This window comes from Podarcis gaigeae, assembly GCF_964106915.1.
Source record: "Podarcis gaigeae genome assembly, chromosome: 2".
Taxonomy (NCBI): Eukaryota; Metazoa; Chordata; class Lepidosauria; order Squamata; family Lacertidae; genus Podarcis; species Podarcis gaigeae.
In genome coordinates this window covers 59,022,260-59,044,018 of record NC_139679.1, presented here as the reverse complement: position 1 = coordinate 59,044,018, position 21,759 = coordinate 59,022,260, and the positions used below count along the sequence as shown (strand labels likewise).

At 41.6% G+C, this 21,759-nt stretch overlaps 1 protein-coding gene across 2 annotated transcripts; it reads left to right on the top strand.

Annotated features, from left to right (window-relative positions):
- The first annotated feature begins 2,397 nt into the window (after positions 1–2,397).
- PPP2CA (protein phosphatase 2 catalytic subunit alpha) lies at positions 2,398–17,145 on the top strand. Of its 2 annotated transcripts, XM_083728627.1 has the most exons (8): positions 2,709–2,856; positions 6,033–6,162; positions 12,024–12,233; positions 12,802–12,975; positions 13,149–13,238; positions 13,862–14,023; positions 14,806–14,924; positions 16,409–17,145. In XM_083728627.1, exons 3-8 carry the CDS (start codon positions 12,117–12,119, stop codon positions 16,479–16,481), a joined length of 735 nt encoding a protein of 244 aa, XP_083584753.1. In that variant the 5' UTR covers positions 2,709–2,856; positions 6,033–6,162; positions 12,024–12,116; the 3' UTR covers positions 16,482–17,145. The 2 variants fall into 2 exon arrangements, with proteins under 2 accessions (XP_083584752.1, XP_083584753.1); XM_083728626.1 differs by lacking the exon at positions 6,033–6,162 and having other exon boundaries at positions 2,398–2,856.
- The last annotated feature ends 4,614 nt before the right edge of the window (positions 17,146–21,759 follow it).

Here is a 21,759-nt window from a genome sequence, read left to right as displayed (position 1 = left end):
AGCTAAACTATCACATCAAACAAGACTTTCTCCTACAGAAAAATCTGTTCGAGAATTTACTACTCTGTGTCAATAGCTCATCCATTCTGCTTTGATCCTCTTCAGCAGTGATTCATGTTGTGTAAGTTCATTCTTCACTGTATGAATCTGAATTAATTTGAATTAACTGTAATTAAATTTACTACCACCTGCCACTTGTAAGATAAAGATGTGGAAAAAGACTGATCAATTGAAGTCAATGGCAAGCATCCACCAGGCTTCCATAAAGGCAAGATTTTACCAGATTGCTTAATAATGAAGGATTCCATTAGATGCTCTATTGGCACAACAAACCATACTTTATTATTTATAGAGAATTCCTGCATTGCAGGGGGTTGGACTAGATGACCCTCGAGGTCCCTCCCAACACTAGAATTCTATGACAACTGGAATTTTGGGTTTGAGTGTGATCTGCACAAAGCTATGCACAAGAATTTTCTAAACACTTCACCTACATGTTAAAAAGATTGTGGGGGAGAATATATCAGAATCCCATTAGTTTAGGAGTAATATAGCCATTTTAATTGTTCCACCAGGCCTTTGGTTAGGGCGCAGCCTGACTCCCTCCTCTGGCAACTTGCACAGAATTTTGCTTAACGGTTGCCACCAATTTGATTTTAATTAATTTTTATAATGAAATGTTTTTAAAATGTTTTATTATTTGATTGTTAGCCGCCCTGAGCCCGGCTTCAGCTGGGGAGGGCGGGATATACATAAAATTTATTATTATTATTATTATTATTATTATTATTATTATTATTTGTATAGAGACTTTTCACGGTAACAATTTTAGCATTTGCAGTTATCATGGGAAGGTGCTATTCACATACAGCACAAGAGATTTTGGTTTAATTTCCTTTTGTCTTTAACACCCTGAATCCAAGGGTCTTGCCTAATAACATAAGCCAAGGGTGAAAATTTAAATAGAGAGGCAAAAGTCAATCATAGGGCTGTTCACATGTTATACTGAACACTGGTACAAACTGTCTCTATACACATACAAGTGTTTGTGTGACAGAGTATACTGGTTCATTTTTACTGCTCAGCCATTGCATTCCAAGGTGGATAAACTTATAGTTATCAAACGTTACACATAAGGTACTACTTTTTATGTACACAGGTGCATGGATTGTACACTTGTTGAATGTAACATGCGAACACCCCTCAAATATTGTGCCATAAAGTAGAACCAATGGTGTGGTAAGAAATAGCCATTGGTGATTATGCAACAAGTTGGATTCCTGTAGGAAGCATTTTTGCTATAGCAAATTCTGCAAGAATGTACAGCAGGTAAAACAGGTATTTCAAGCATCTAGGGAAGGGACTACTATTGATAGGAAATAATGCTTCTCAGCAACTGCAAATATATCAAGAAAAGTTCTCTTTTGGCCTGATCAGTATATATATATTTTACAAACACCACCTGATATTCATAGAGCAGCCAGTACTTGTGTGGAGTCTCATATCTAGGGCCTTAGATACATCATTTACATCAACATTGTTCAGACAAACAGATTTTACAGTCTGATGTTTCCAATGGAATCTTGCTTGACTTTTGAAGAACGAAAACTGCTTCGTTAAAAGAGCTGGAAAACCAATAGGATACGAGTTGTCTTTTACCCAAGAACTTTCCAACAGTAAGAGCTGTTTGACAGTGCAACAGACTCCCTCGGATGGTGGTGGACTCTCCTTTGTTGGAGGTTTGTAAGCAGAGCTTGGATGGCCATCTGTCATGGATGCTTCAGTTGAGATGCCTGCATTGCAAGGGGTTGGGCCAGACGACCGTCGGAGTCTCTTTCAACTCTGCAATTCTATGAATGCAAGGAACAGAACGGAGTCCCTGACTGCCCTTCGTGAGGGCGGTGCGTGTCTGCTCCTAGACACCACCACCAATCCCTGGCCGCCCTGCCCACAATATGAGAAGAGGAAATCACTAGGCAGGAGCAGTAAATAGGGGGTGCGCCAAACTTGCTAAGAAGTTCTCTTCTTAGCAACCCTCCATGGAGCCAGCGCTCAGCAAAAATAAAAAAAACAAACCCTGCGTTTCTATGGTGACCCTATGGATTTAAATTTTTAGCGGTCTCTCCTCTCCTCCCCAAATCACCCTGCTTGTCAAATAAACTCGCCCCGCCCGCCCCAGAATCCCACGATGCCCCCGCCTCGAGGAACGTGCAATAGGCGAGGATAAGCACCGACGCCTGGCGCTTCTGCGCCTGCTCCCAGCGGCGCGCGCAGGTTCCTTAAGGCGGCCCCACCCTCCCTCGCTATTATAACCACCCGTAGAGAGGCCCCCTGACGCATGCGCAACTCCTCTTCTCGAGCAGGCGCGAGTATCTTCCCTTTTGCCTATTCCGAGGAGGAGGAGGAGGAGGGTGGGAACCGTGGTCGGGTGACGTCAAGGCGCGGCAGCCATTACACGGAGGGGAGAGAACCAGCGAGCTTCCGAGTAGCCTCCGCCACATTGCTGCTGCTCCTCTCGCCGCCTCTGAGGGACGGATCCGGCCTTTCCTGCCTCTCTCTCTCCTTCCCTGCCCCTCCGCCCGTCGTTTCTTTCCCAGCGAGAGGCAGCGCAGTCTCTGTGCGGAGGGGGAGGAGGAGGACGGCGGCGGGGGCTGGGCTGGGGCGGCGGGTGCCGGCGAGAGGCAGAAGAAGGGAGGAAGGGAGGAGAAGGAAGCGGGGGAAAGAGCGGCGGCAGCGGCTGGGCGAGCAGCGAGGATGGAGGAGAAGGTCTTCACCAAGGAGCTCGACCAGTGGGTGGAGCAGCTGAACGAGTGCAAGCAGCTATCCGAGGGCCAGGTGAAGAGCCTCTGCGAGAAGGTGGGTAGTGGCGCCTCGGAGGGGGAAGGGGGGAGGACGACCCTGCCGGGGGCGGCGGCAGAAGGGACGAACGGAGGCGGGAAAGCGAGGCCGCTGCCTGGAAAAGGAGGGAGGCCCTTGGGGTGCCGGGGGACGTTCACCTGGAAAGGGTGCTCAGGTGGAGGGAGGGAGCGAGGAGAGCGGGGGTGGGGGTCCTTCCTCGGAGGGAGAGAGGCGAGGCGAGGGAGGAAGGTCTGCGTAGGCGACCTTTGGGGTGAGGAGCGAGATGGGGGCAGGAGAGCCACCCCATCCCAGCGCAGGGGTTCTGCAATTGGCGCAAGAGGCACCGTCGCGGTGGAAGGGCCGGAAAGGCCAAAGACGGATGGGGATTGTGGGGAGGGGGGAGCCCCATGGTGGATGAATAGCGGCTTCGCCTCGAGCTGCTACTAGTCGTGGGGACTCCGCTGAATGGGGCAGGAAGGGCGGGCAGCGAGCGGGGTGTGTCCCTCGGGCAGGTGCAGTCTTTGGAGGGGAAAGGCCGCCGCCAGCGCTGCCTCCCCTCTCCAGCATCCAGCCTCCCACCCCCTCTCGATCTGGAAGCGGGTATTTTGCCCCTTGACCGGACGAGAGGATCCGTCCCCCCCCCCCCCGGCAGCCCTGCGCCCCCTGTCGCATCGACCGCTTCTCTATCTAGTTCCTCCGCTCCTCCTTTTTTCCGCTGACTCTTAAAATGGCGCCTTTCGCTGAAAATACACAGTGCATTACTGTGCTGATAGAAACCCCCTTGTGCTTCTTAGCGGGCAAAGCTTTCTCTTTCTGTGGGGGGCGGCAGCAAGATCCTGGCGAAAAGAAAATCTTGACAAGACGTCAATGTACTTTGCACAGGCACACTTTTTTGTTTGGGTCTCTCTTACCACCAAGCCTTGTTCTGTTGCTTTGCGTTAGGGAAGGGGAGATCTGGTCACTTGTACACTATCTGGGTGGTTAAGCATGAATGGGTAGCAGTTGGGAATAGTTAATAAGGAGAGAGGGGGAGAATAAGGGGGATAAAAGTGGCAAAGTAGGGTTTTTTTTGTCTTTGTGTAGGGTTGTTTTGTATTGTTGAATGCAGTAATTGAATAATTATTGTCAAATTATTTCACCATAGTACTTTAAAAAAATTCAATGCTATATTTATCTTAATTCCACGGACATAATGATTTTTTTTATGGGGAAGGGATTGACAAACTTGCCTCAATGCAAGTATGCCACATACTAAATGACATCACATTGACCTGGCATGTTAAGATATGAAGGTTTGAATTTCCTAGTATATTTCAGGTAAATTTTATTATTGGAAGTTTACATAATCAGGGTAGTTACTCGTACATTGGACTGACAAGTTTTCATTAGAATTCTTAGAATTTATTTCTGCTTACTGTATTTTCTTGTGTGGCAGTTCGCCTGAGCACACTTAGTTGCAGGTTTCATTGGCATCTGTGTAAGGCACTTTTAAATGCCTCTGCTTGGGGTTGAGGTGTAAAACTGCTTTTAAAAGTATTGCTAATTAGCAACATATTGAACATGTGCCATGTTGACCAAGTTAACTTTTGGGGTTCTTGTTTCTGTACAACTTAGTTGCTGTGGTAGCATATTATAGTCCCATATGAAGTCGGAATCAAGTCTACAGTATTCCAGTGCTATCTATACAGAAAATAGAATTGTGGGAATTCACTGCTGTTCAGACTGTAATGATTTGGGAAGCAGAATATATCATACAGCATGGCCTCATACTAATGTACAAAGACAAAAGTCCTGTGCTACTCTTCCTCTCCCCAGCTTCTGCCTGTTGAATTCAACCTTGTGCTGTCAGTTGCTGTTTACAGTGTGAGTCCATTTGTCCTGTGCAAAGTACCCAGAAGAATCAGATGTCCATAGCTTCTGGTGTGTGTATTGTGAAATGCTAGTTTGTGGAGTCACTTATTTCTTCAGTCTGGGAAAATTGGATTTTTTGTGGTCTTAACTGGTTTGGTTTCTAAAATGGCAAGCAAACTCTTCCTCTACATTCCTGGAGCTACCCAGTTTCCTACTGTATGTATATAACCTGGGGCAGTCTGATGAGAGCAAGCAGTGACACAGAGCTGTACTAGACGTGGTAACTTGTGGGTGCAACATGCATTTAATTTGTAGATGGTAAATCCCTTCACTTTTTGCAGCATTTTCTGCTGCTGAGGTGGATGTGACTAGGGTATGAGACAAAGAAGTTCTTGCAACTATACAGTAGTTTATAAACATGTCTTTACTGTGCTGAAATACAAGAAAATTGAAATGCATGGAAGTCTCATAGATGTTCTTCCTTCAAATGACTGGTGCCAGTGTGAAAACATAAGTAATGGTTGAAAGAGTTGTCTTGGCATTTTTAGCTTTTCTTTTTATTATCCCTTGTTATCTGGAGTGCTTCTTAAAGTTAGTATCAAGGGAAGTTTGTTAACTGTGGCACTAGAAACATACTTCAGTTTTTTGTTGTTAACCATATTTCATGGTTGACAAGGCTTCTGGGGCAAAACTAGCTGTCAGCTTGTGAAAAGTACAGAAATAAAATCTTTTTCCCTCTGGTTTACCCTAGTCCCCCCCCCCCCAAATAAGTCACTTTAATTTCTCCCAAACAAATAAGGAATATGCATTTGTGAACCCAAGTGAGAGCACTAATAAAATTTATGTGTGTCCTCCAGCCACCAATTTCCTCCCTCCAAGCAGAGCATTGCATTCTGTCTTCTGCATCTTTTGCTTTTCCAATTAGCATTTAATATTATGTGATGGCAGGTAGAGCATGCCCAGTGCTCATGGGGCTATTTTTTTAGGTTGCCCCCTTAATTTTGGGGGGTATTTCTGAAAACCTCTGTGCCTGACTTTTCTGATACCTTCCTCTTGTGGTCCCATTTCTGTTATCCTGTTTGCGTAAGCCACCTGAGTTTGTTATTAGTGGGGAATGATTTCTCTGTTTAAGTGAAATGTGTATGGCCACAAAGCTTCTAAGGAACATAGTTTGGCACCTATAAATTGTCAAAAATTCAGTTGGTCTGGAAGGTAGCTTCTCAATAAACAGGTTTGTTTGGTGGAAAACAAACATTTAGGGAGAAGTGCTTTATTATGATCATTTAGAAATACATTTCTTATTGATAGGTAAGAGTGTGCTTGAAACATTTTTTATTCTGCAGAGAGAAGAAAAGATCACTTTCAGTATAATCAGCATATATTGCAGTCAAGTCAAAGAATAACAGATGGGTGTAGGAGGAATCACCTTTAGTGTAAAGAACAGTCAGAAATCTAAGGCAAAGTGCCTAAGAGGTGAGTCTAGATAAGTAACGGGTGTTTTGAGGTAACGAGATTAAATTTGCCTTGTTATATGGTTTTGCCTGTTGGACTCTTACAGAAATGACAGCAGGAAATATCACCCACTGACACAGATATTGGAAATATACAAAAATACTTCTTCTGCATGCTGCTCCTTCCTATTTGATAGGTTGATAGCAAGAGAAACCAACCCGCCTTCTCCAAGCTTCTTGCTTTTCACCTATCTCCAAAGCTGTAGCTGGTCCTAATTGCCTTTTTAGTTCAAGTACTTCAGTAATAGAAAAGCAATCAAGAACTGGACCTAAAACTCAGAACTAAATTGAATGCTAATAGGAACCTGCTGGAAAGGAGTTTATAATACAGTATTCTTATAAGAATTAATGAAGCTTTTTGACCATTGTTTTAAGCTAGCAAGTTCCACTTCATTTGGTCTGCAGACTATAAACATAAAATACAGCATACGGTTATCAATGCAACAGTAGGAGCGCAAAAAACAGCATACATGCACACAAACTATATCTTTTAAGAGAATATAACAACATTAATTAACAATCAGAAATAGTTAAAAATGCAGACATTTTGAATGCCTCTAATAATTTTGGGTTGGTTTTGATGGCTACAGCAGAGAATGTGGCTCTGTTTTCTGTGATGTTGGGTTGGAGACTGCCATTAAAGTTGAAAGATTGTCTTTATCTGAAAGAGAAAGTATTGGGGAGGTAAATTTGGATTTTGTTAGCCTGCATAATTTTTTAGGAACACAATTCAACTGATTTACTTTTGCAGGCACAAGCTCTCATCCAGCCTGGCAGAAGATAGGGTAGTGAATAGCCAGTGGTAAAAACTTTATTATTTAACCAGTTTTAGCAACAATCAAAACCTTTTCCTTGTGACCTCATTGTGAGAAGTGCAATAGGCTGCACCCTAAGAACTGTACTTATACGGCTGAAATCCATGTTGACTCATGTTATATTACCCCAAGGTACTATCCTAGTTAACAATCTAGTGGCTAAACTATAGCTTCTGATCAGTGTTCAGAGGTAGCCCCACGCATAGCACTTTAACAATCTGAGCCCCTCCCCCCAAGCATGGATAACTGTCTAGGGCAGTGGTTTTCAACCAGTGTGCTGTGGCATCCTGGGGTGCCTTGAATGATGGTCGGGGTGCCGCGGGCAACACAGGCCTCTGTCCCTCTTTCCTTCCCTCCCTTCTCTGATGCCCTCTTGAATCTCTGCTTCTCAAAGGCTTGTGGTGGCTATTTGTTGCAGCAGCCCTGGCTACAAGCTCCCTAGGCGAATGGTTCCTGTGAGGCTGGCCAGAGGGTGCTTCCCAGGCCCCTGTGGGGCAGTGTGAGGAGGCACATCTCTTTGGGGCAGGGTGGGCAGTACACAAGACCAGGAGTGGCAGCAGTGGCTGCCCAGAGGACTCCCAAGAGGAAAGGAGGCTGAGGGAACACTCTACGAGGGAGGGTGTTTGGAAAGGGATGAGGGGCTGCCGGCTCTGGGCTGCTGAGGCTACTGAGCTCCTCAGGGGTGCGAGGAAAGAATGTAGTTGGCCAAGGGCGCTGTGGACCCAAAAAGGTTGAAAAGCTCTGGTCTAGGCCAATCTAGGATTGGCCACAGCAGGCGTATCAGCATTGGCTTGATAAAAAATGCTGTGTGTCACAAAAGCTACTTGGGCCTCCAATGACAGAGCTGGATCTAGGAGCACTCCCGACAGCAAGCCTGATCCATAATGGGCGTGTAATGATGTCTAGAACTGATTAGACTCTCCTGAGCAGACAAGCTATTTACCCACAGCACCTCTATTTTGTTAGGATCAAGTTTCTATTTATGTGCACTCATCTAGCTATCACCATCTTACTGGTTCAACACTTGAGTGCTTCACGTAACAATGATAAAAATGAGAAGTAGAGTTGGATGTCACTGACATATTGGTGAACCCTTGTGTGAACCCACAGCCAGTGTGGTGTAGTGGTTAAGAGCGGTAGTCTCCTAATCTGGGGAACCGGGTTCGCGTCTCCGCTCCTCCACCTGCAGCTGCTGGGTGACCTTGGGCCAGTCACACTTCTTTGAAGTCTCTCAGCCCCACTCACCTCACAGAGTGTTTGTTGTGGGGGAGGAAGGGAAAGGAGATTGTTAGCCGCTTTGAGACTCCTGAAGGGGAGTGAAAGGCGGGATATCAAATCCAAACTCTTCTTCTTCTTCTTCTTTCAGCATTTCATGTGAACGTTGAAAAGTATTGGAGATGTGATGGAATCTTGTATAAATTATATGATGGTGAGCAGTTGTCAAAGAGTAGATCAATTACAGCTGTAGAAAAAACATCAAAGGTACCCAATGCAGTTCAAGAAAATTCTTAAAAGAGAAATAATTTGCTTTTTGTCTTCAAAAAGTATGGTCTGAAGATTCATGAGGCCACCAGCTTGCTGAAGCTAAGCAGGCCTAAGTCTTCTATGGTGTACCCAGTGCTAGAAACTGAGATATGAAAGCTAGGAGCTCAATGGCACCTTAAACCTAGGTTATGGATGCAACAACAGAATGTCTAGGCGTGCTTTTTTATAACAAGAATACAAAGCTGATGGATGTGGTTTAGAAAATGTATGTAGGGCCTCTATTCCCTCTTCCCTCTCCTTTAGTTTTTAGAGAAGTTAACATTAGAGATGAGACTGGAAGTGGCAGAAACAACATTTCTGATCTGGTTGTGGAGCTCCCAGGCTTTTAACAAATGTTACAAAAGGATAATTCATCAATCTTGAGAGTTCCATAGTTGGTATGATAGCATAGAGATAGCTTTTGCTTGGTAACCAGTGTGAAATACTGATTTCTATATTCAACCAGGACAGGTTCCCAAGTAATGTTTGATGTTGGGAAACACTAAAATGCAAGCTAAAGTTCCTAAAAATACTCTGAATTATCAAGCCTCATCCCTCTGAGAATGAATGTGCTAAACTTCTGTTTAGCAGGAAAGGTATGTTTGACTTTGAAGGAGTGCGTGCCTTCAAGAAGATAAGTTCTTTTTCACTCTTCTTTTCAATATTGGTGACCAATATAAATATTTCCACTAATGCTAAAAGACACACATACTTGGTAGGAGATATGATTGGACAAAGGGCCATTCCTGCAGATTGTTGTTCAACCCCCAGTATGATCTCAGGGAAATATTAAATGTATTGACAGGGTTTTCCTCATTGTTCACCTTTCTTGAACCCATATAAATGGTTCATGGGAGGTGTGTATGAGAAAATGGACAACAGGGTGTAAGTGAAGTGTCCTCAGGGAGTAGAGGGACAGATTTGGTGGCTGCAGGACTTGTTTGCATCACAGGTGCTGTATTTAATTCAGTGAATATAGAGATCCTGACCAAAAAGCACTTCAGAATATCCACCCAAGTTAAGGTTATTCAGGAGTCCACAGTTGAGTCACTAAGTGAATTGGCTCAAGGCCTTTGGACTGTAGGAAGGCTTTTCTTTAAAATGGAAGAAAGTTATTCATGATTCAGGTCTTGTTATGGACGTGGCAGCTTTGGAAAACAGTATGTCCTGGGCTATTGCATATAAAGGATTATTTATGTAGCCAGCAGGACTACGCTGCTTCTGGCGAACCAGAGCAGTGCACGGAAACGCTGTTTTACCTTCCCGCCGGAGCAGTACCTATTTATCTACTTGCACTTTGATGTGCTTTCGAACTGCTAGGTTGGCAGGAGCAGGAACTGAGCAACGGGAGCTCACCCCATTGCGGGGATTTGAATGGCCAACCTTCTGATCGGCAAGTCTTAGGCTCTGTCGTTTAACCCACAGCGCCACCCGCGTCCCATTGTCTGACAGTAATTATACACATGGGATTGAGCTCATCAGAAAAAGAAACTGGAAAATTGGATAATCTTAAGTAAAAAACTAGGTAATATGAATTAAGTAATTAGATAGAACACTAGTGTTTATCTGCTGATGTATAAAAGAACAAGTACCAAAGATCATTAGTTTGTCAACAAGTATTTTCAGTACAGTACAGTGGTACCTTGGGTTACAGACGCTTCAGGTTACAGATTCCACTAACCCAGAAATAGTACCTCAGGTTAAGAACTTTGCTTCAGGATGGGAACAGAAATTGTGCAGCGGCTGCATCGGGAGACCCCATTATAGCTAAAGTGGTGCTTTAGGTTAAGAACAGTTTCAGGTTAAGAACAGACCTCCAGAACTTAACCCGAGGTTCCACTGTATAGGATTGTGGTAAGGTGTTTAATCATATTGTACTATTGGTTAGTCTGTTAGGGTCCTGGCTTCTATCAAAGTATGACTAATTAGGATCATTGAGGATGTTGTAACCTTTTGTGGTCAAATTAAGGCTTTTCTGCAACTTGAGGCCCAGAACGTTAGGGTTCCCAGAAGATTGCTGCTTCACCTAGCCCAGCAATTTATTCTGGGTAAAGTGCATGCTTGGAGCTCCCCCATCTGGAATTGTTTCCTCATTTATTTCATTGGAGATTGCTGTCCTAAAAATAATTCCCTTATACAGTACATGGAACATAAGATCTGGTTGCAAGTTTATTCCTAGGTACACTGGCTGCATTGGTTTTTTAAAGAATTGGATGAACCATTGTTATGAAATCTTGTATCTTCTTAAAAGAAAAAAAATCTTTGTCAGCTATGATTTCATGATTTTAAAGTACAGTGGTACCTTCGGTTACAAACACTTCGGGTTATAAACACTTCGGCTTACAAACTCTGCTAACCCGGAAGTAGTACCTCGGGTTGAGAACTTTGTGCCAGGATGAGAACGTAAATCGCATGCTGGCAGTGGGAGGCCCCATTAGCAAAAGCGCGTCTCTAGTTAAGAACGGACTTCCGGAACAAATTAAGTTCGTAACCCGAGGTACCACTGTATTGCTTATATTGTGCTGCAGTAGTGTGGCTGACCAGGGTTTCTATTGTGCTGATCCTAAGCACAAGATAGAAACAACCATACAAATGAGCCAGCTGCAAGTGGAACTCTTCTTTGCATGCAGAAGAGTTTTCTTTGTGGATTTGGTTAAGAGAAATGCATTGCATTGCATTTTAGCACACTGATGAATATCTAAGATGGGGACTACCACCCATAAAATTAACACTTACTGTTTTAGACTATGCATCAAAAATCACTGGTTCTTACCAAAAATCTGGTGCTTGCCAACACCACCCACCCACCCACCCACATACACACCACACCCACATATCCTAGGCACGGATCCTTTTGGATCCATCTTTGATATGTACGTAGTATGGCAGCAAAACCACTTACAAATCATATAATACTTCACTGTACAGAGGCGTTGAAGTTTTGAGGGGGTCCTTTAAAATTAAGAATTCACAAGGGTCTGTATTGTGCCATGGAAGGTCTGGAAAGCACCAGGTCCATTAAAAAAAAAGGTTTAGCCAATGGAAACAGGATCTGTGATTTGGTGGTGAACATTGGGGGGGGGGGGAGGCAATTTCAAGAGGATCTGTTGCTAGATCCAACTTGTCTGTGTATTTTGTCTGGCACTCGTTTTCTCTTTTATGTGACCCCCTGACTGCTCCATTTTCTCCTCTCTTGCAATCTCTGTTATGTCCCCTTCTTCTACTCCACTGCTCCACTTTCTATTAAACTGCCAGTCTGAACCATGTGTGCCTGACACATGTGGACCCAGATCTACGAATTTCATTCCTGAAGTTGGATCACTTAATTCAGGAGAAGTTGCTTTCAGGAATGTGTGTCTCAAATGTATTACCTGGCACTTATATTTGTAACTAAAGAAAGGTGACCAGGTGGAATGCTTTAAAATAAATGAACAAGTATTATATCTGCAAATTAATGTAAAGCTGTTTTTTCCCCCTGCTGCAGGCTAAAGAAATCTTGACAAAAGAATCAAATGTGCAAGAAGTACGGTGTCCAGTCACAGTTTGTGGAGATGTCCATGGACAATTTCATGATCTCATGGAACTTTTCAGAATTGGAGGAAAATCACCAGACACAAATTACTTATTTATGGGGGATTATGTTGACAGGGGATATTACTCTGTTGAAACCGTAACACTTCTGGTAGCTCTCAAGGTAATATTTTAAAATGAATTTGGTATTGAAATATATAATGCCTATATAGTCTGAATAGCTGTAAGACTTACAGTACTGATGAACATTATAATAACTGAGTCATTGGGGTTGGAGGTTGTACACTAATGAAAAAATGATGTTGGAGGCAACACAATTGTATTGCCCAAAGAGACTACATATTAAATGGGTTGCTTTAGAGATCTGTTCAAACTTCCAGTGTTCTTGGGTCTGTATCTCCATCAGAAGCGGATAGAGAAGTTCATTCCAGACCTGAAAAAGAATCTCTCTCCAAGTTTAACTTTGGGATTTATCCTGCAAAAATATACTATACCACAGAAAATATACCACAAAATTAAATAGGTTTTATTATTAAAATGTGATGTCTGTTTTTGAGTGGCTGGGGCAACCTATTTGGATGGGCAGGGTACAAATATGATGATGATGATGATGATGATGATGATGATGATGATGATAATAATATCTCCATAAATTACAGCTTGCTTCTGCTCATAGAAATGCTGGAGAAGTACATACTTGGTTTAGTCACAGTAGCTATCTTGTTTTATAGGTCCGTTATCGTGAACGCATCACTATTCTTCGAGGGAACCATGAAAGCAGACAGATCACACAAGTATATGGCTTCTATGATGAATGTTTAAGGAAATATGGAAATGCAAATGTCTGGAAATACTTCACAGACCTTTTTGACTATCTTCCTCTAACTGCCTTGGTGGACGGACAGGTATGTTGAAAATACTGGTGTGTTCCTAATATTAGCAGAGAAGGAAGCCGGAGTGGAAGATCTGTTACCTTTTTATCAGATTTTCTTCCTAGAGAAACTGTAACTTTGAAAAACACTTGTAGCTATAGTATTTGGATCTAATTCATGTCCCAACAAATGAATTTATCTTTCAGATTTTCTGTCTACATGGAGGTCTTTCCCCATCTATAGATACACTGGATCACATCAGAGCACTTGATCGTCTGCAAGAAGTTCCACATGAGGTAACTATAATTTGTGTTACAATTCCTGTGCTGTGTTAGTGTGTGAAATCATACTAATGCCCAATTCCTCTTCTGCGTTATGAGTCTGTTGTTAAAGTAAACCTTATTTTTCCACATGACCTCTAACTCCAAAAGGTTTGCACTGCTTGTCCTGTTCCCTTATCCAAACAATAAAACTACAAGCAGCACTTAAATCTTAGTTGAAAGGTGGAAATTTGTTGCTAATTACAAATGACACATCTCCAAGTAGCTTGTTCTTCAACTTAAGAGTAGGCAAACTAGGGGTCCACATAACTCTTAAAAGCTGGGAGGACCATCTTTTGCACTGAATATCATCTGCATCACCAATTCTGTATTCAGATGCTGCAGAGTATAATCTTTTTTTGCCTATCACTGATGTCAGTTTGGGAACATAGTGTTGAGCATGCTTCTTTCCCCCACAGAGCTCAGTGCAGGTGGTTTGGGGAACAAATAAATTGGTTCAAAGTACCATGTTAATGTAGTCATTCAGCTATTCTTCAAACATTTCTTCTTAAGAATTTGGTACTGTATTAGCCCACTTCAGGGTGTTTTTTTTTTGTTTTTGTTTTTTGGCTATGTAATGATGCTGAAATGTTTCCTAGGGTCCAATGTGTGATTTGCTGTGGTCAGACCCAGATGATCGTGGCGGTTGGGGCATTTCTCCTCGAGGTGCTGGTTATACTTTTGGACAAGATATTTCAGAAACCTTCAACCATGCTAATGGCCTTACACTGGTCTCAAGAGCTCATCAGTTGGTAATGGAGGTAAGCCCCAGACTTTTATGTTGTTTCCTTTCTTGAGGTGAAAATCTCCCTGCATAACCAGATTGCTTTGGCATACAAATAAAGGCATGTTAAGCATGTGGTGGCAAAGTAACTTGTATATCTTGTCCTTTTGTTAAAAAATGAGCTTGCAGGATAGACTTAAAGGCATAATTATTGCCATGAGAATGGCTTGTGATTCTGTTATTCTACTGTAAGTGACTCCTGTCACCTAGACCTGTATTTTACTGTGTCATTCCATGACAAATTACCGCAGTACAATTATTTAAACTCTGACACTAGGATTTTATATACTAAATATTTTTCAGGAGGCGGTGTGGGGCAAGAAGTTCTGCCATCTACTGACTGACCTCTTTTATTTCTTCATATTCAACCCCAAGGGCTTTCTATCTCTACAGGCATTGATGAATTTCATTAGGAAGAAGCCATTGTTGATTAGTATTGCTGGTTTATTGTATGTAGAAGCTTCCAGGTTTAATTCCTGTTAACTCTAGTTAAAAAGGTATTTGATAGAATGATTGGGAAGGCCTGAGATCCTGGAGAGCAGCTTCTTCAAAGCTGATAACAATGGGTTAGATCAATTTATATGATTTTGTATAGGAAGTTCCTATGTTGTCAGTTCTTACATGAATGGCTAAAAGTGGTAATTTAGAGTAATAAATTGTTTATCTTATTCTGATGCTCTGTCCACTATAGGTTACTACCCTCCCTGTAGAGAGACATGTTAAAATGATGTGCATCTGTGTGCTTTCCCCCCCCCTCAGGGTTACAATTGGTGTCATGATCGGAATGTAGTAACCATTTTCAGTGCTCCAAATTATTGCTACCGGTGTGGTAACCAAGCTGCAATCATGGAACTTGATGATACTCTAAAATATTCATTGTAAGTGCTTAAAGATTTTTCCTATGAGAACTAACAAAACATGTCATTTATAATTTGCTGTTCATAAATTGCCTTATCTGGCTGTTTGAAGATGAGTAAAGTTGACAAATCTTACCTGATTGTATACTTGGAAAAATGTGGGTGGTTGTGGAATACTGTGTGTGGGCTTTTTTGGTTATAATTTGCTTTACTATATAATTGTAGCTGCTAATTTGTAGTAATAACTTATAATAATAATATTTTTTTATTTATACCCCGCCCATCTGGCTGGGTTTCCCCAGCCACTCTGGGTGACTCCCAGCAGATTAAAAACAGAATAAAACATCAAATATTAAAAACTTCCCTAAACAGCCTTCTGATAGAGTATAAAACTAACCTTATGGGTAACAAATTGTAATACTGGGCACCTGCTGCTGCTGCTGCTGCTTCTTCTTACATTTATTATTATTATTATTATTATTATTATTATTATTATTATTATTAAATAAAGTCCCAGTGATTCAGGAAGTTGCTTTGGGAGTTTAGTAATAGCCTCTCTTGGTTGTCAGTTTTGGGGGAAGTAAAGCTGAATTCCTCTATTTAAAATGGTATTTGAAGAGATGTTTCCTTTTGTTCTTTGCAACAGTATGCATTCTCTAATTTATCCTTAAGATACAGCAAGACTTTCTTTTGAGCAAAGGATCTATATGCTTATCACTGTCACCTTACTTAGCCTATAAGACAGTAGGGTGGGCTGCATACATTTTTAATTGAACTCCTAGATGAGTGGCAGGCTCTTCCTCTATAATTTCATCTTTCTGCAGTCTCTATCAAGGTGTAGCTCTGGAAATTGCAATGCTTCTGAAGTTTGTCTATTAAATTTATATCTTGCTGTTCCTCCCAAAGGAGCACAGTTAAATACAGTGGTGCTTCGCAAGACGAAATTAATTCGTTCCGCAAGTTTTTTCGTCTTGCGAGTTTTTCGTCTTGCGAAGCACGGTTTCCCATAGGAATGCATTGAAAATCAATCAATGCGTTCCTATGGAAACCGCCTTCAGACCAGGTCCGGGGACAGTCTGTCCCCGACCTCTTCTGAAGGCTGGGGGGGGGGGGGACAAGGGCTTTTCTTCCCACCCCCAGCATTTTAAAAAACCCCGGGACAGCAGAGGACTTCTCCGCTGTCCCGGGGTTTTTTGTTGATCTAAAGGAAGAGCTTGGTAGAATATAACTACAAGTTAATACTGACGGATATTACATGCATTCTAGAGATAGCTGATGTCTTCTACATCTAGAAGTGTAAAGAAAGCACAGCCACAATCTTGATCGCAGAATGAATTGGAATAATGTAGAGAATTTAAAAGCTATGGCTGATATCTAATGTTATCCCTGAGTAGTCAAACAGAATTCTGTGTATGTAAGCGTACTGATTTCAGTGGGCCTGCTGTGTTTTAGCTGGATATCACAAACCACATAAATATTGATTAAAAGTGTTGGGTTTTTTTCAGTTTGCAGTTTGATCCAGCGCCACGCAGAGGTGAACCACATGTTACTCGTCGCACCCCAGACTACTTCCTGTAACGAGATTTTACACTTGTACAGTATTGCCATGAACCATGTGTTGACCTAAAGGATATGGGAAGAGCAACAGTAACTCCAAAATGTCAGAAAACATTTAACATTGAAACCTGTTTTCACATGGACCAAAAGATGTGCCATATTGAAATACAAAGCCTCTTGTCTGTCAGCGACTGTGACCACTTTAGAATGAACCAGTTCATTGCATGCTGAAGCAACACTGTTGGTCAAGAAACCAGTTTCTGGCATAGCTCTACTTGTAGTTACTTTTGCTTTCTCTGGGAGACTGCAAATATTAAGATGTAGACATTTAACACCTTGTGAAAACAATTAACTTTCCATTTAGCTATAGCTTTCCAGCATGACTGTAGATAAGGATAGCAAACTATCATTGAAGCTTAATGAACATTTTAAATAAGTACCAAGACCGATTTTCTTATTTGTGTTCTGATTTTTTTTCCAGGGAAAACTGTTTAATTTAATTGTATGGTTGTTTTGTCTGCACTTGGTTTCCCCCACATTCTTCCCTCACACTTCCCTCTATATAATGTCCCGTGTACTTGTCCATCATAGTGAGTTATTTTGAACAGAACAGGTTTTTTTCTGTAAGATGTTGCTGCAGAAGAGTGTTGCAGCATTTTTTCATAATAAACTTGTGAACTAATAATGGAAGATAGTTGACTTTTAAATATATTGCAGGTTCATACCATGTTGTGTTTAATAAAAAGTAGCTTTTATGTCTCTTTGAACCTATGCAGAATCCAGATTATGCTGAATGAAGTCAGGAGCAATGTACTGGGAGTCGATGTTCAGATCATAAATTCACTTAAATTTTCTCAGAGCAAATGCATGTGAAAAGAAGTCCTACATTTTGATAGCAATATGGCTTTGAGTTGTTATTCACCTATTAGCATTTTTTCACTTTATTTATTAAATTGCGTTTATAAAATTGTCATTTTAACAGAAAGACTGTCTAATATTTTATTCTAGCCCTTTCAGTTGGAAGAAACTTCTAGGATTACTAACTTGCATTTAAGCCTTGTTTTGAACAGGCTGTAGATGATGTCCAACGAAGTCATATTTGGAGTATAACCATTGAAATAAGTAGACTTAAGTTCATTGATTTCAATGAGTCTGCTCTATGACTAGTATTGGATATCACACTACAGTCTTAAATGACCATAATATATTCTCAGTACTGATCTTGTTGAAATATACTTTGTAAGCAAAAGAGTAGCAGTAGCCTTGACTATGCCTACTGTTATGCAGTCAGTAAGAAGAAAGAGAGAAATTGAAACTTGTAAAATGAAGGCCAGGGTGTCATTCAGTATAGCCCTCAGTCACTTTTGTCTCTATGTAGCTGCACTTCATGCACTGTAGTAATTCTCATTTCTTTGAGGTTGGAGGTGAGGAACAAGTTCATAATATTAAGGACTGAATACTGCATTATGTCAGTGGATTAAATTTACTTCCTGATCTTACCATAGTCCAAGCACTTGAGCAATTTGGGTTCCATACAGCACATGGGTTTCAAAGGGGAAAATGTTTCCATTCTTTACTAAGATGGAAGTTTAATTCTTGCTAAAACATTAGTATTGCACATTAGTTGTGAGTAACGGTGAAGCTTCCTGAGACTATCTTAGTATAACATGGGAAGAGCAGCAACTCCAGTGCAGTGGTACTTTGGTTCTTGAACGGCTTGGCTCCCAAACAAATTGGAACCCGAATGCTACAAACCCAGAAGTAAGCTTTCCTTTTTTTGGAACCCGAACATCCAGTGTGGTTTCTGCTTGACTGCAGGAAGCTCCTGCAGCCAATCAGAAGCCGGGCCTTGATTTTCTGACTGTTTCGGGAGTCAAACGGACTTCCGGAACGGATTAGGTTTGAGAACCAATGTACCATTGTATTGCATTTGAAGCACATCTAACTGGCGTCTCCCACTGAAACTGCCCACAGTGATTTTGCAGTCCTGAACAAAATGGTTGGGCAAGCTGTCAGCTGAAGGTCCTGTGTGTGGCGATTATGGGCTCAGGGCCTCATGTGAATCACACAAACAAGAGTCTATTTGTTACTTTGTTCCTGTGCTGTAATTATCACGTCTTGAGTTTCCAGGTGGTTGTTATTTATTAAGTTTCTATACCTTATTCTGAGGATCACAGTGCATTTACAATATAAAAACACAGGTTTTTTTTTTAAATCACAAAAATAGATAATATACTAACAAAAACAATCCCCCACAGTATTATTAGAAATGCAGCTCAGATTCTCACGGTTATATCAAGCAACAGCTGCATAGCTGCTCCCCCCTTTTTTTTGGTGCAGATGGGAAGGAGGCTATTCGTAAAAAAACAAAACTACTGTAATTGCATGGTTAAGGAACAGAAGTCCACAAAAACAGCTGCAAAATATCAGTCCTGCAGGTTTATTATAAAAACTTTTGGCTTGGTATTTAATAGCAACATACTTGGTTTATAATAATAAATCTCAGCATACCTGGATTGCTAAAGAAGAGTACGAATTGTGGCTTCAGTACGCAAGAAAATAGCTTGTATATATTAAAAGGTAACCAATTTGATGTTAATTTTGCTGTAAAGCACCGAGCTGAGTTATCCAAAAGCAGCTCTCCATTTTCTTAATTCCAAGCAGCGGGATTTCCTTGAAAAACAGCCCTTACTATTGTTAATTGCTTGCTTCAGCTAAAGCTGCTATAAGGTTTGAACACAAAGGGTACTCAACAAATTTTCAGGTATATTTTATTACAGTCATCTTTTTGTGTGTGTACATACATACAATAGACAGGAGGACTGTGTGTATGGAATGTACTGCTGATCACAAAAACAAAGTTAGAAACACGCAAAAATGTCTATGTGATAATCAGTTATGTGTGTATAAACTCAATGAATATCCTGTATATGAACAGCAAATTCATTCTCTTGTGGATCCATATATAGACAAAATGATACCATGCAAGAGAGGCATTAGCAGCCCTGAGGGAACACCAAGGTTTCAGAAGTGCAACCTGCCCCCCCCCGCCCCAATCCTGAAACAGCACACTGAAGACCATGGAATGCTGACTGATGGTAGTGGGGAATAGAATGGAATCTCTTGGAAGAGGTCATAGCTGGCTGGCTAGAAGCCTGAACAGGACCATACCACATTGAAGTGTTTTGTTGCATTTTCCACTTGTATGCCTTGAAAATGAGACTTGGGGTAAGGTTGGGGCTTGCCAAGGTAGTAGACACACATACTACTACGACTAGGAATAATATTTTTTTATTTATTCCCTGCCCAGTGTGCTGTAAGTAAGCATTATGGCAACTATCAAGAATTAAATCCAGACCCCAGTGGTCAGTTTGCTCACTACTTTACTTTCATTTTGGACTAACAATTCACATAATTTTGAGAACAGCAGAGGCTTATTAATTTTAAATGTCCATACAGGGATCTGTTTTTTTAATTCACCCTTAGCAGAGTTAAAATGTCCTTGTAGAAATCCCTATTTTAAAATACTCAGAAGACAAGCTTCAGGAGGCAATACTGCTTGTTCAGGACATAATATTAACAGATTGGAGTGGCGTGTGGAAATATTTTTTTCCTGGAAGTCCTCAAATTAATAGAGCTTGTTCTCTGTTACATGATTTTACTTTGGATTGCAGGATTGCACAGCTGTATGTTTCTTGCTGGAAACTGGCCCTTCGCTGGCAACTACTTGCTCCATAGATGCTCTACTATATCGTAAACAGCATCCTGTCTGCACAGTGGTGGAGATACCTATAGGATGCCAACAAACCTGAGCAAGAAAGTGCTCTCCCTTGCAGTCGTTTCCAGCAGCTGGTATTCAGAAGCATACAGGCTTTAACTGTGGAGGCAGAACATAGCCTGATCCAGAACATAATGACAAGCCATGATAGCTGTTATGAGTGCTTTTTCTTTCAAATAAAAGTGAGCAGTCAACCATACTTTTAAAATGTGTGAATACGATACGATATCTTTATTGTCATTGTCCCTTGCAGAACAATGAAATTGAAGAACTACATAAAAACTACATAAAACATTCAAAAACCCCTAAAAACTCTAAAACCCCATTTTAAAATACACTATACTACAGAGACCCCTTATGCTGCGTTTAGAACCAGAATTGCATTTGCGTAGAAACTGTTTCTCAGGCAGCTAGTCCTGGCCTTTATAACCCTATACCTTCTTCCAGAAGGCAGAAGCTGAAAGAGATCATTTCTGGGGTGCGTACTATCCTGTGCTATCTCTGCTGCTTTCTTATAGCACCTAGCAGCATAGATTTGATCTAAGGTGGGAAGAGTGCACCCAATTATTCTCTCTGCAGTCTTTACAACCCTGGATAGCATCGTTTGGCCGTGCAGCTCCCAAACCACACACACAGACCATAAGTTAGTACGCTCTCCACAGTGCAATGGTAAAATACCATCAACAGGTCCTTTGAGAGATTGTTTTTCCGGAGGATTCTCAGAAAATATATCCTCTGCTGTGCTCTCTTCACCAGGTCTTTGCTGTTCTCTCCCCAGGTTAGGTCGTCTCTCAACTCCATTCCCAGAAATCAAAACACCGAGACCTGTTCCACGCACTTCCCCTCAATAATAAGTGGCTGAATATTCAATTTACATTTCCTAAAGTCCACAATGATCTCTTTTGTTTTCTTTAAGTTAAGGAGTAAGTTGTTTTTCCTGCACCATTCCCCCAACTGCTCAACTTCCTATCGGCCACCTCCCCCTCTCCAGCCGTAATTAAACCAACCACCGTTGTATCATCTGTGAACTTAATGATCTTATTACTGAGGTATTTGGGGGCACAGTCAGCTGTATAGAGCGTATATAAAAAGCGGGCTCAACACGCACCCCTGCAGCGTCCCTGTATTCATTATGAGATCTGCAGAGACGTGGGAACCCAACCTGACCCTCTGGGAACGGTTTGATAGAAAATCTAATATCCACCTGCACAAACATGGTGGAAGTCCCAGGTCTAATAATTTGGGCACCAATCTATGCAGAAGAATAGTATTAAATGCAGAATAACATAGAGCTTGGCCTCCTACTGCTGCTGTTTTGCGTTCTAAAGCTATTACATTTTGAGATCCCTGACTGATGGTAAATGCATTTTATCCCAACCAGTGGAGTTTTGTAACTTTTATTACTGTCCACGCTGTTGTAGGTTGGCCCACAAGGAAATGGGATCACTTACGCACAAATATGCCTTCGTGTATACCATGCAACTAAATTTAGGGCGACTTGGCTTTTAAGTAAAACACAGC